Below are 14,802 nucleotides of genomic sequence, written 5' to 3'. Positions count from 1 at the left end.
ATATCGAAATGATTTTCTAGCATCACGGAAGGATCGGAATCAAATCAAGGTAGATCTATTGGGATCAAAGAAACTAGGGGACAAAAAATATATTTTTTTAATTAATAAATTAAATTAAATTGAAAAAGAATTATGAATGTCTCGTTATATTGACATCATCATGAAATCATGTATTTATCGAGGAGAAAAAAAGAGAATTCCGCATGTTTAATGAGGAGAAAGACGTTGACATTGATCATATGTACGTCCTAATATTAAAATGATGAGGGTTTTCTATGCATGCGGCATGTAGAGGATCATCTAATGATATGTGGCAAATTGGTATCGTGTTGAATTTGAAGGGGAAAAAAAAAACTTATATCAGATGTTTGAACTGGGATCTTCTCATGTGACCTCTTTAGACTTCGTGCCTGAGCGTTTTTTGTCATTGAATGTGTCGGACGCTCTATTGCATTGCAGAGGAATTCAATCCTGTTTGAGTCCACTCCAAACCAACTTTTTTTTTTTCTAATATTCCTTTTTAAACGTTTAGGTTGGGGGTCAAACATTTAGGTGGAATTTTAAGTTAATTCAAATGGAAATGAAGAAATTTTATTGAAATATACAAAGAGGGATAATTTGGGTATTTCAAATACAAGAAAATAAAGAGAGGTGAAGGTTTAATTGGGGGAATGAAGACAAAAGTATATTTTCAAAGACTTAGGCTGCGTTTGGTAACATTTCTGTTCCAGAAACAACGTTTCGTGTCAAAAACAGAAACTGAAGTTTCAGTATCAAAATGTCATTTTTTTTTAATGAAACTAGAACGACGGAACTGTCTTTTGTCATTCCTTCAATTCTCGTTTCTATCAATTTTTTTTTCAGTTTTTGTTAAAAAAAAAAACGAAACACACCATAAATGCACCAAACGATTTATTTCTTTTTTTCTTTCCCATGGAACGAAAAAAATCTAGAAACATTTTCATGGAACATTATCAAACGCAGCCTTAGACTAAATCAATATTGGATAAATATAAGGAAGTAATAGAAATTTCTAAGTATTCCCAAGTATTTTTTTTTTTTTTAAGTTCTTAATTGAAAACCCCAACAAGGCACAGAAATTATAAAGGATTAGCGTAGTGGAACTAAAGGGTGAGTTGTTTTTGTTGGAAGCATAGGATGTCAAAAACATTCATCCCAAATCGGTCGGACCGATCAAAACCAACTGGCCGAATCCAAATCAAACCTTGGTTTGATTTCTGGTCAGATTCTATAGAATCGATAGAAGATGAAACCAAATTAGATCGGCTGAATTCATTGATCAAAACCGAAAACTAGACAAAATCCAATAAAAAAAATTGTGACTGGAGTGATATTATTTGGCTTAGAAACACAATAAATAAATAAATAATAATAATAATAATAATAAGAGTTCCCCATTAATTTTGTTATGTATACATGTAAACTCAAAATCATATTAAACCAGAGCCGATAGTAGCTCAATTACAAATCGATAGTAAATTTGACCAAACCAGATAGAATATAAACTAAAAACTTCCTTAAAGGATTGGTTTCTGCTTCATCCAATAACAAACTAAAAACAATTCAACCCAATCTTAACCAAATCAACCTAACAAAGCTAGAAGAAAACTAAAAGGGTAAAAAGATAAAAAGGAAAAACTTTTTCAGTCAATATACTATTGACCTCTCCTCTTATATGAGAATTCTCCCCCTCCCCTTCCCCCCACTTTTTACAGGAGTATCGAATGACAACATTATAGGTGTTTTTAGAACTTCACACATTGTATAATTGCCCCTTGTTTATTCTCAAAAGTTCATTAAGTCACTATAAAAAAATGTCATTGTCATATATATTTTTCAAGTTCGCATGTAAAATGATAATATTAAACATTATTAGAAAAAAATAATGGTATACTAAAAGGCAAAAAACGTAAGATTATAAGTTATGGCAAAAGTTTTTCTGATAAAGGGCATGTGTGGTCAGGTTTAATCCCATTCGTCGAATTAGCATAACACAATCTCGTTCATTGGTTGAATTACAAAATCTCATATGGAATACGCCAATTTCTTAGGCGAAATACGATCCCAAATACACAATATTCTTCCTTCCTCCCTGATCTCTTGTCGAATGCTTCGTTTTGAGAGGAGGAGATATTTGTGGTCACCGAAAGAGAAACCAGAGTTTCGGTTCCAGACCTTAAGCTTCCACGACGGTGGTAAAGCATTGAATCGGTTGTGAATCGTTTCAGAAGGAAGAGGGAAGAAGAGGGGAGGAAAACAGGAAGCGAGAAAACAACGCAGTGCCACCATCTGTCTTTCCTACATTTCCATCGAACAACTACCGGAGCTGCCGGAGATGAACACCTCAGCCAAATGGGGTTTTGAAATTTTATATTCAGGTGGACGAATGAACAAGTACAGAGCGAACAACTATAGAACTAGGGCATGCCCTGAGTATTCACATTTTGTAACCCAGGAATCTTTGCAAAACGGGGAGTTTCAAAGCTTAAAAAACAAGCTTTTGATTACCTCCTGAAACGCAAAATTAAAAACCCTAACTCGAATTCCATCGTAAAGAAGCACAGAGAGAGGAAAACCAACTGTTGGAGTATCCCTTTTGAACTTAGTTTTTTAGGTTCTCGTATTAGGTGGAGGAGGTAAAAGAGATACGATAGGGGTAAGGAATTTGGGGAAAAATCTGCCGCAACGATGGAAGAAAACATCAGGATTGGGGTTTCGAAATGTACAATTTTTTAATCACCGTATCTTGCAATATGTATGCCTTAGGTTTCCTCTACCCTTCTACCAAAAAAAAAAGTTTAATTTTTATTAAAATTAAATATACATTGTATTTTGCAATTCGTACATATATTGTTATACATATTTCTTATTCCAAATTAACACATAAGCACTATGAAACTTAGATCCAACGGTCCAGAAAACAACCCTTAAAAGATTCCTAAATAAGGTGAACAACTAGAAAATCTTAACCCATAAGTTATTTAACATTTGGAGGGATTTTTTTTTTTTTTCTTCTCTTTTCTCCATGACCATGTGAATCTCATGTCAATGATACTATTTTTTGCGTCACATTAGTGTAGGGTTAGAGATTTCCTTACACTTGCGTCGTGGGAGTCCTACCCCAAAGTTAAGAAGAAAAAAAATGTGTGATACTATATTGGCCGTGACCTCCAAACTCTTATCCACGTTTTAGCTTCCAACGTTGCCGTTCTTCCCCAATTTCCACTCTCAATGCCTCCAAGTGGATTGTGGAGACTTCTTTCTCAATTTTACTTTATTATCTTATGCGAAGGAAATTACCTTCACCCATGGCAAATGAGGAATTCCTTCACCGACAGGTGTCAATGCAAAGGGATGACTATTGAGAATAATTGGTGGATATTATCGACTTCATACAAGAGGGAAAAGAGTAGTATTTATGACCTTAACTAGGATAATGGGTGAAACCTACTCCACGGATGGATGAAAACCTTTCTTTTATCTTTATATATTTCTAGTATGAAATAGACTACAAATATCACAGCTTAAGTGATTTACCCATGCACGACATTCCGAAATTGTAAATGTTGTTGAATGGTATAAGATTGTCTGGTTTATTAGTTATATTGTCATCATAGTTTCATTGCTTAAATGACCTTAACGCAACCTCTCCCAAATGCAATCTTTTATTCTCGAGAAGAGGGTCTCCTCTTTTTCCAATTGTTGTTAATATTTGAACACCTCAAATAATGTGAGCCATTTTTTTTTTTTGCATGTCCTTTCTCCTCGTCTATTTGGAAAGGCCTACTTTCAAAATGCTTGCCCACTATAAGAAGGTTTTTCCCTTTTTAGGAGGAATGGAGATGGATTAAGAGTAATTGTAGCGAGAAATGAGTTGTGATCACTAATCTATCATATTTTGATAGAAAGGGACATGAGAAGATGGACTTCGAACTTCATGTCTCTTTTGAAATTTAGGTCAAGCTTTTTCTCCTTGCTGGATCTTGCTTCTCTTTGGGATCTTTCTATCCATTTCTACATATACGAGTCTTTTCTTGCTTTCATGCTTTGAATGTGGCAATTGGCATGCAGTGACCCTTGTTGCCTGTTTCTTGAAGGCATGTTTCGAACCACTTCAAGGTTTTTATTTATTTATTTTTTTTTTATTTTTTTTATTTTTTTATTGGCTGAGTTGGTTGTCCTCATACATAAAATTTGAAAATCGAATCGGGTCGGACCAATCTCAATTGAACCCGTCGTCAAGTAAAGAAAGACGGGAACAGCCAACTCAAAACACTTCTATTCTTTCAAGAAGTATTCTTATACCAACCCTCTTCACTATGGGATTCAAATGTACCATTGGTAAAGGAGTATTGTCTCCATGAAAATCCCTTTTAATCCATTTGTTCAGGTGTCCTTGTACATTGGTTAGCTGATATATGGCACATTAATAATTGGTTTACCTTTTCCCCTAAACTTTCTTGCATAATACACGTCATGTATCATGGTAAAAAATTTGAAAGTTTAGTTGAACCACCCTTGCAATTAAGATTTATTATATCTAATCCTATCCGTACAGTGATGATGTCACGCGTGAGAAAAATCTTAAATGTCCAAATTACCCTCTAAGGTTAGTTAATTGAAATAAGGGAAGCCTTCCCTTTCATCTTTGCTTTGGTTGAGATTGTCATCAACCTTTAAACACCAAACCAAAAGTCATTAATTGAACTCTTTACTTTAGGGGTGTAAGTTTGACCTTGATGCCCCGAACCTGCTTTAAGACCGAATAAGGTCTGCGCTAAGATTTATGACCTTGAGGGTGGGTTAGAATTGAAAAACACTGACCTTGGGTTAGGGTTAGGGTTAGGGTTAGCGTTAATTATATAATTTTGTGTTTTGATCATTTGATTTTTTATTTATTTATTTATTTTTTTAATGGGCATGGCATAAATGGAAAAAAATGATCAATCAAGGTTAGCCTGATGACCCAACAAAAATTAGGGTCAATTGGGACAACCAAGGGTAAATTAGTACTGAGTTAGATTGGCATGCGCCCGGCAGGGTTAACCCTAGGCATGAGGTTGGTATGATTTACTTGGCCAAGGTTGAGTTTTGAGCGATTGACCGATGCTCACAGCAAATCTATTGTAGGGCCTGTGTGGTATGAGAGGTCTTATGAAGATGCCATGAAGCGGGCAATATGTACAAAGAAGCCCATTTTAAGGAATTAATGCAGAAAGAGGCTGACTATATGTGATGAGTTACCAAAAAAAAAAAAGACTATATTTATCATCGACCTCTTGTTAATGGCACTGAAACCTCTATATTGTCAGATGAAGGAAGCTGCATCTCTTTTGGGTTCCATATTAAAAACAAGGGGCAATTACTGTCACTCCCCAATATTTACTGATACTCCGGTTAGCCAAAGAAGAGGAAGAGACCTAAACAGGTAAAGTAGCAGTTAGCAAACTAGCTTAACAGCAAGGGAAACTATAAGTGAACGATCAAAGGAATGGTTCTGAATTATTTGAGCACAAATTTAGTGAATGAAAAGGCAACAAAACAATCTCCATCTCCTAGATACATTTGGCAAACCTGCGGTTCTAGTTGCCACTTTTTCCTCACCTGAAGTGTATCATAAGTGTTTTGACTTGTGAAGTTTTGCATTCATCTTCCACAGTAACACTATATAAACTGTGGTGGATGGAAGTTTCCAACTGAATTCAAAGAGGAATAAGTTGTGGAGGAAAGGTTAATCCATTTAAATGTGACAAGACCTGAAGGATTGATCAATTGAGAAACCATCAACACTTATTCTCATGAGAAATTTTGTCCTGTAATTGTTGAATAATTTGGTCATAAGTAGTCTTTTCTATATGTTTGAACTATAAGGGCAGGCTATACCTGATTACCTTCTCCCTTACAAAATCAAACTGTTCTAACATGGACATAGAACAGTAACAGGGCTGGGAGAAGAGCAATATAAAACAAATATAAGAACCATTTGAATTAGATTCAGAAATTCCCACTTGGAAAAGATTTATCTCAACAGAACATTTAGATACCAACTAAAGAACAGTAACAGGGCTGGGAGAAGAGCAATATAAAACAATTTTACTCTGCTTTCTTAACAAGAAAATAGTACATATATATACTCCTCCAAGTCGTGGTCAGAAGGGTCGTACCGTATTGATGTCAATATACATTCATGGAACATCTTTGCAAATGAATATGCCCAGGTAAAAGCACATGAGGTATTATTAGTTCACAGAAGAAATAGCAATCAAAGCAGGTCTGAGGAAGAGGATTTGGTTGTAGACAAGTAGAGCTGGTTTCAGATTGTCCGGAAATTGTTCATCTTTAGCAGCATAATGGTTACCTGGACGGGCAATCCTGTCCTACATGACATTTGTAGTATTAAAGGGAAGTCCAACATTACCCAAGATGTTGAGAAGGTGAGACCAAACTGATCTAGAAAACATGTTTTCTCAGGAAGTTCCCATTCTTGCCTATTCAGGTGTGGGGGATGTGAACTCCGTTTTGGCAATGGAATTGTTGGCAATCCTAAGAGGTATTATAATTTGTGTGGATAGCAATTGTCATAGTATTTCTATCCTGTCTGATTCGAAATTGCAGTTGACATCATTAATGGAAAAGTCAAAGTGCCGTGAGGGGTATAGTTTCTAAGAAGCAAAATCCATCATATTATGGGCTCCTCAACAAGGAAAGAGATTATCCATATGTGGAAGGAGGTGAAAGCTCAGCAGATTTCATGTCCTTATTCATCACTAATTGGCCTAAAAAAAATTCTTTATCCAAATGACTTCCCCAGTGATCTTCAAAATCTGGTGGATAGTGGTGCTACTGATGCAAACCAAATGATTTACTTTAGCATGTAATCCATTTGTTTTTTTCTGTTTGAAAAGGGCTTCTGAGGTTGTAGTTTTTTTTTTATATGTTCTCTTAATACATACACATTAACTATCAGGAAAAAAAAAAAATTGGGAAAGTGGATCAATCAAGAGATGAGGTAATACTTAGGAGTTACAGTGCCAGAATACTTTCTGCTTTCATGCTCTATTTCAGTACCGTTGGTGAGGTGGCCATTCGGCCTCATCATGGAATTACTGTGACAACGGTTATAAGAGTGATAACGGTCACAAGAAGGAGAAATTTGGGGGCGATTCCGTTGATTGGAAAAGAGCCGTTTTTCAACGGATCTATTGACTCTATAAAAGAGTTGGAAAATATACGAAGTTAATCAATAAGTTGAAGCCCCAAAACTCTTGCGCTATCTCCTTTTTTACTCTTCTCTTCTGTCTCCATAGTACAACAATGGTATCATAGCTAAGGACGATCAACAATGTCGAACGGTGCCACGGCAATGGGGAATCGTACAACTTCACCGCAAGATCCGATAGACTGGCCAGGTCTTGAGTTTGCCCAGTTCGGCGCAGGGTGATTCTGGGGAGTGAAACTGGCGTTTCAGTGCCTGAAAGGTGTGGTGAAGACAGAGGTCGTGTATTCTCAGGGTCACGCCATCGATCCCACCTACCAACAGACCGACTGCTCCGTCACTGGAAAGGATGTCACGGCCGGCGCTGGTCTACAAAAGCTACAACTCCTCTTCGAAAAGAGAAACTGGTGCTTCCAGATGCATAAATCAGATCTGAAGAATCGGTAGATCTAGATGCAAAGATCACTTTGGACACTCATCGAGAGGCAATCCTGGTCGCCGAGTGCATCTGCACTTTCCTCTTTGTCTTTACCGGAGTCGGCACTGCCATGACTGTCTATCTATCCTCTACTGGATCGATCAGTTGCTAGCATCTTCTTGCTTCTCCCGCTATAGTGAACGTAATCTCATCGTCGCAGACCGCCACTCCCGACCGTCGTCTTTATCTACATTTAGGTCAGTACAATGTCTTGTTTTTCCAAACACGCCAGAGGTAAGTGATGACCTTTAATTATCATTATAGAGGGCCACTTACAATTTATAATTATATAATATTGTTTGTTACGTATATAATATTAAATATGCATGATCACATGGGTTCACTTACTATTGTATTGTTTGTTATTTATACAATATTATTATAAATATTATAACAATCCGGTAACTTGTCTTATATGAACAATTGTAATTTATTTTACAATCATAATGGTGCCATTTTTACTAGTTCTGTCATATATACCAATGTCTGTCCACTTACAATTTCATTTAATATTTGATTATTATTATTTTTTAAAATAATATTGAATATGTTGCTATTAGAGTTTTATATCTGAAGTGGAGACACACTTCTAATGTTCTTCACATGCATAAGTGTTTGCATTCAAGATATTGAATGGCAATCTTAATTTGAATTCCTGTTTTTCGTTATCACCTTGGCATTATAATGTCTGTATTATAGGTTGATATGTTTTGGAATTGTGAAGATACTGTGTATTAAGAGTTTACATGTTGAATGTATTCTTGTTATGTTTTATATGTTCTAGAGATCATGGATCTTATTAAAAATGATCTATAGCCCATAATAGGTCTCTGATGTATTTCCTTTTGGATTATTCAACCCAAAAGGAAAGTGTCAAACCTTTTGGTTTTTTAAGCATATTCATAAATTTCATGGAGTATATATATATGTTAAGGTTTGATGAGTTGGTTTGGGTCATCTACGTGACACCACCTCCATGGGCTTTATGGATTGGCAATTATTTTCCATTATAGTACTTTGAGTCAAGGTAGACTCTTATTATGGGAATGTACTATGTTTTGGTCGATGATCACCTCTAGCCATAGTTTTGGTTTGGTGGGAAAAATATTTGTATTCTATACTAACTAGATGGTGGAAAAATACTGAGTCATGATTGAGGTTAGACAGTCATGATTGAGGTTAGACTGGACTTGATATCCGTTAGAACCATATGACGTGATTGCTTGATAGTCTATTCAAGTGGACCAATTGTTAGACCACATGATCTTGGTATGCCAATGATAATATATCGATGCAATCATTTTATTAAATGTTATTTTTTATTGCATCATTTTCAGTGATAATATATGCTCAATGGAATTTTTGGAACTTATTGATATATTTAGTTGGTAATCTCATATGATCTGTCCGAGTTTATTTTGTCTACTTTTAGCAAGACAAGCTTAGTTGTCTAATATATTGAATATATATTAGTTTTTCATTACAAGTGGTATTGGAAGTATCAAAGTTAATGATGGGTCATGTTATGTATCATTTTTGGTAAATAATCATTGTTAGCTATGTTATTGGATTTACCATTGGATTTTTGTGAATGAATTGAGGAGATTTGTTCGATTGAACCCAATCTTTGTTCACCTAGTGAATCAATGGAAGGTCTGACATGAAATATGTCTTGATGCAAATGACTTTAGTGTTAAGTCAGAAATTAATCATATTCGTTAATAAAACATCCAATTGACTTATGGACTTCCAATGCCGGTTAAGTTTTTTTTTCGATGTTGAAAATGAGTTAATCGACATGTTACTAAGTTGACAAAATGACTTTGGATGTCAGGAAAAGGCTGGAAATCAATGCAATCTTTGTATTGGAAATTTTTTTTAAAGCGTAGTTATTATGGTTGTTCAAGCAAAATAAGCCTGACGATCCGATTTTTGTACGGATCTTGTGGATTATGCTTAAAGTTTTATTTTTGTGCATTTGCATGGGATTATTTATGATATGAGATCTGAAATTAATAATATGCAATGGAAGGTGGTTGGGATTTGAAATTATGCTAACATATAGAACTTTGATTTCGGAAAAGCCCAACATTATGGAGTGTTTTTCCATGGATTTATGTTATTGCATAATTAGATTATACCTTATGAATTAGGGGTAGGCAAGAAACCAAACTTAGAAAATCTAAAGAAGTAGGGATTAGTAGCCCATGTACAAATGCCTGTGTCATAAAGGAAAGAGTTGGATTCTAGAACGGCCAGATGCAAGTTCATATGATATCCTGAATGATAAAGGGATTAGTTTCTATCACCCTGAAAAGCGGTAATTGAGAGTCGTGATGCGGAATTTCTAGAGAAACTAGAAGAGGAACCACTGTAGGAGGATATAGAACCCCTGCATGTCATTGACAATGACTACGATGTTGACCATCAAGAGGAACCAAGAATTTTTTCTATCAAGGAATCCAAGCTCTTGAAGATCAAGTTGATCATCAAGGACAAGACCCGGAGCCGAGGGTAAGTGGGAGTAAAAGAAATAGAGTACCCCCAACTTATTTAGATGACTATTACTTTTAATTATGTCAATCATCTTGTCATACAATTGACACAGATGTGGAAGAAGTAGTCGATCCTGTAACCTATAGTGAAGTAATGAAATCGCGAGAATTAGGTGAATGGTGGAATGCCATGTGGGAGGAAATTGTTTTTATGAAAACTTATGACCTACAAGAGGTAGAAATTTCATAGTTTGAAATGTGTACAAAGAAGATGGGTCTATTGATAAATTCGAGGCACAGTTAGTTGCAAAAGGATATACACAGAAAGGTAGGAATAAAACTACTAGGATATTTATTTGTCGGTAGGGAAATTTGCCTCTATTAGATTGTTTTTGACACCTGTTGAACATCTGGACTTAGAGTTGTTCCAAATGGATGTCAAAAATGCTTTTCTCAATGGTGAGTTGGAAGAAATTGTACACTTATGCGACAACCTAAAGGTTTTCGGGGAATGGGACAAGAAAATATTGTATATTGGTATATACTTTGTCCTAATGTTCATGGTATTTAAATGATCCTTTAATTAGGATTCAAAGTTGTCAAATTGGACAACTATATATATATATATATATATATTTTTTTTGAAGAGTGGGAGTAGTTGGAAATGACTTGGAGAGAACCAAGTACGAACTCAGTGATCGATTTGAAATGAAGGATATGGGGAAACATCTATAACGAAGATTGTGTTTGAGTCAGGAAACCTGTGTTGAAAAGATTTGGGATACAGAATAGCAATTCCTTAGTAACTCAAATAGCATTGGGAATGACCTTATCAAAAGGTGGTCCTCAAGAAGGACAGGAAAAGTTGAATGTACCTTATGCTCAGGCAGTAGGTAGTTTTCTGTACGCGATGTTGTGTATACGACCGGATTTGGCTTTTCCAGTTGGTTTGGTAAATAGATACCAAAGTAATCCTGGATCTGCCCCTTGGGAAGCTGTGAAAAGGATTATGATATATATTAAAGGAACTAAACACTTGAAATTGTGTTTTCAAGCGGAAAAGCTTGAGGTTATTGGATACTCTGATGATGACTTCGGAGGTGATAGAGATGACTCTAAGTCCACCTCTGGTTATGTGTTTATATATGGAGGTGCAATAGTTTCTTGGCGTAGCAAGAAACAAGGGTGTGTTGCTAGGCACCCACTGGAAGCTGAGTATGTTGCTTGTAATATGGTACTCATGCAGTCTAGATAAGACGTTTGTTAAATGGATTTGGGCTGGATCTTGTAATTAGACCAGTGGTAATAAATTTGGGCAGGATCTTGTAATTGGACCAGTGGAAATAAATGAATTTGGGCTGGATCTTGTAAATGGACCAGTGAAAATATTTTGTGATAATCAAGCCGTAATAACTCGAAGGGGAAACATATAGAAATATGTAGTGGCACTATATTCGAGATATAGTAGGAAAATGTGAAATTAAAGTAACCTATGTACCTACGAGCGATATTGGGCCGATCCCCTCACAAAGGGAATTCATACGGAAGCTTATGTTAAGCATGTAAATTTAATCGGACTTAGGGTTATCTAATTCTAGAATTGAAACTAAGTGCTCGGAATATATAAGGGACTTAGGTCGGTCTAAGTCTGGAATTGGAACTGAATGTTCCTTGTCATGACGATCAAAATTTTATGAATATTATTCATGGAAAATTGAATGGAAATGTTTCTTGAAAATGGGAATGGAAATAATTCTTGGAAATAGGAATGGAAATGGTTCCTGGAAATGTCATGACGAATGTTCTCGGAAATGGGAACTGTAATGTAAAAGTAATTCCTGAAAATTGGGAATGTAAATGGAATTTGAACTATATGTTCGGAATAAATAGTGGACTTAGATCTCTAAGTTTGGCATAGGAACTAAAGTTCCTTATCAGACAATGTTTTTTTATTGCCCCTGAAAATGGGAGCGGAAATTGAAATATCATGATCCTAGAAATTGAGAAACATGAATGGAATTTTTCATAATGTTGGTTCTTAAAAATGGGAGCGGAAAATGTGAATTCGGCCAGAATGGCCAAGTGGGAGATGTTGGTGAGGTGGCCATTCGGCCTCATCATGGAATTACTGTGACAACGGTTATAAGAGTGATAACGGTCACAAGAAGGAGAAATTTGGGGGCGATTCCGTTGATTGGAAAAGAGCCGTTTTTCAACGGATCTATTGACTCTATAAAAGAGTTGGAAAATATACGAAGTTAATCAATAAGTTGGAGCCCCAAAACTCTTGCGCTATCTCCTTTTTGACTCTTCTCTTCTGTCTCCATAGTACAACAAGTACCCATTTCAAAAGAGTTGCTTTGGACTGGGTAGTTGAATCAGCTTCTAACTCAACTTGGCATCTCATCATCCCTGTTTCATAGACCACCAATACAACAAAGAAAGCAAAACCATATCTAATCAATCAGCAAAGGTTTCCTGCAAACTGTGAAAACCAACCAGGTTCCTCAAACCACATGGAACCATGTTCCTCAGCAAACTAAAAGACTTAAGTACAGAGATAAGTTATTTCTACCCCTAAAGAAAAAAAAAAAACAGAGATAATATATAAACGTCATACAATAACACAAATAAATCCCAATGCCAAGAAGATTTCCCTCCATCCCTCATTCATTCTGCCACCTCCTCATAGTCAGTCCAGACTAATATCTTCCCATCCTTGTTCTTGAGCAATTTGTAATCCAATCCTTCCAGTATACCTTTGATCTCTGACTCCTCTGCACATCCTGTGATTCCAAAATCCATAGAGGCAACAAGAAAGTTTAATTATAAAATAATACAGATCCCCAACTAGCCATCACAATAATAACTAGTTTACGCATATTTGAAAACCTCTGATGATCCAATAAGGACATTACATTCAACTGTATAAGAACCATTTGAATTCCCACTTGTAAAAGATTTAACTCGACAGAACATTTAGATACTAACTGAAGAACAATAACGATGTTGGGAGAAGGGCAATAAAACAATGATCTGTTATACATCATCCATATGAAGTAGAAAATAATAGCCATTACCGACTCAAGATATTTGCAATCAACTTTTGGAAGACCAAAATCTGAGATAATAGTTTGAAAATATGAAGAAATGAAGGAGCAAGAGTAAACTCAGTATGCAACCCTAAGGATCCTGCAACCCAAATTCTTTTAGTAAACTCATAGGAAAGAATCGATTGTAAAAAATCAGTCTCAGTTTCTATATGGAAAACATAATTGAGGAAATGGTCTAGATTGATCATGTATGTCCATGCTCCAATACACTTGATCCATACACACCCTTAATGAACTTTGAACGCATGGGATGGTCTAGATCCTTGGCTTCTCAAGCTTTCTCGATTATGAATTTTATGTGTTAGAATAATACTTAAATGAAGCAGTTTTATCTCTAGTTTAGATTATCGCTTCCATATTTTATGAGTTAGAATGAAAATGGGCAAAAAATTAATATTATAATAATTCACTGGAGAATGAAACTTCTCTTTTCCCTTATACGAAATGGTGAGTGACAAGCTTAGCTGTGAACATAGCTTCAGACATAATTTGAAGAAGTTGCAAAGAAGTCAATTTTCCTAATTTTTAATTTGTCTATTTTTTTTCTTTCTGACATATGAAGGAAGTAAATATTCCCATCCCTTGTAGTCATAGTCCATCTTTCCATATTGGGCATTGGATATTTGGATTGTTTCAATACCATTCAATCAGTTAAAAAAAAGAAAAAAATCAACATCCAGATCCAACTATGGAGGTTCCCATCCAATCACTGGGTCTTTCAGGAAAATAATTGGTGGTTCAAATGGTTTCACCGTGGTCGGGATGCCTAGGCCAACATCTTTTAAAATCCTAATTGTTGTTGTATTAAATTTTTTTTTTTACAAGAATAATAAAGAATTGAGAAGAACAATGGAAAGCAGAAAAGTCATTACAAGTAAGAAGTGATAGAAAAGTTAATTCCAATAAGCAATCAAATATGTTAAAAACCTAGATTTAAAAAAAAATAATAATGAATAAAAACAATGGTAGTAACGTTCAGAAATGGCAAACCTACCTATGCTAATAATAATAAACCAGAAATTGAAAATGTACAAGATTGAAACACTTACATACATTGTCATTCAAACAATCTCGTCAGACCCAATTTCTTTAATTTCATCATCATCATCGTCGTCTTCTTCATCTTCCTCTGCAGCACAAGTAGCAGCAACAACAGCAAGGGAAACATCACTATTGCCAACCTTTCTATCAACGACAACGGCGTTTGATACGTTAGGTGCCTCAACTTCTGAATAAATACAATCAGGAGCCGCAACTACAAGAGAAGAATTAGAGTGGACAACATCATTTGCTTGACTTTCAGGTTCAAATTTCTCAGCTGGCCATGACCATTCGATTGTCTTATCTAATTCTCAAGTTTACAAAAGAACTTGAAGGCTTTTTTCACTCTTTCTTCACCTATTTCAGTTGGTTCATCTACATCGGTCTCCTTCAGTATGGCCCGTGGGAGGCCAGAGAGGAAAAAATAGAGCATCTCTG

The 14,802-nt window shown here is 35.6% G+C and overlaps 1 protein-coding gene and 1 long non-coding RNA gene across 2 annotated transcripts; one reads left to right on the top strand and one right to left on the bottom strand.

Moving 5' to 3' along the window:
- The first annotated feature begins 11,033 nt into the window (after positions 1–11,033).
- LOC122079528 (secreted RxLR effector protein 161-like) lies at positions 11,034–11,465 on the top strand. The gene has a single exon (XM_042646067.1). The coding sequence runs from the start codon at positions 11,034–11,036 to the stop codon at positions 11,463–11,465; it is 432 nt and encodes a 143-aa protein (XP_042502001.1).
- A 1,223-nt stretch (positions 11,466–12,688) lies between these two features.
- Positions 12,689–14,668, bottom strand: LOC122086232. The gene is made up of 2 exons (XR_006142361.1): positions 14,373–14,668; positions 12,689–12,996 (listed from the first exon to the last, which is right to left on the bottom strand). It is a non-coding gene; the product is annotated as an uncharacterized LOC122086232 (long non-coding RNA).
- Positions 14,669–14,802: the final 134 nt, after the last annotated feature.

Source organism: Macadamia integrifolia, chromosome 1 (assembly GCF_013358625.1).
Source record: "Macadamia integrifolia cultivar HAES 741 chromosome 1, SCU_Mint_v3, whole genome shotgun sequence".
Classification (NCBI taxonomy): Eukaryota; Viridiplantae; Streptophyta; class Magnoliopsida; order Proteales; family Proteaceae; genus Macadamia; species Macadamia integrifolia.
The sequence above is the reverse complement of the archived record's forward strand: the minus strand, read 5'-3'. Positions and strand labels throughout refer to the sequence as shown.

Coding starts and splice junctions, on each gene's coding strand:
- LOC122079528 (XM_042646067.1), top strand. CDS start 11,034: ATGACCTTATCAAAAGGTGGTCCTCAAGAAGGACAGGAAAAGTTGAAT.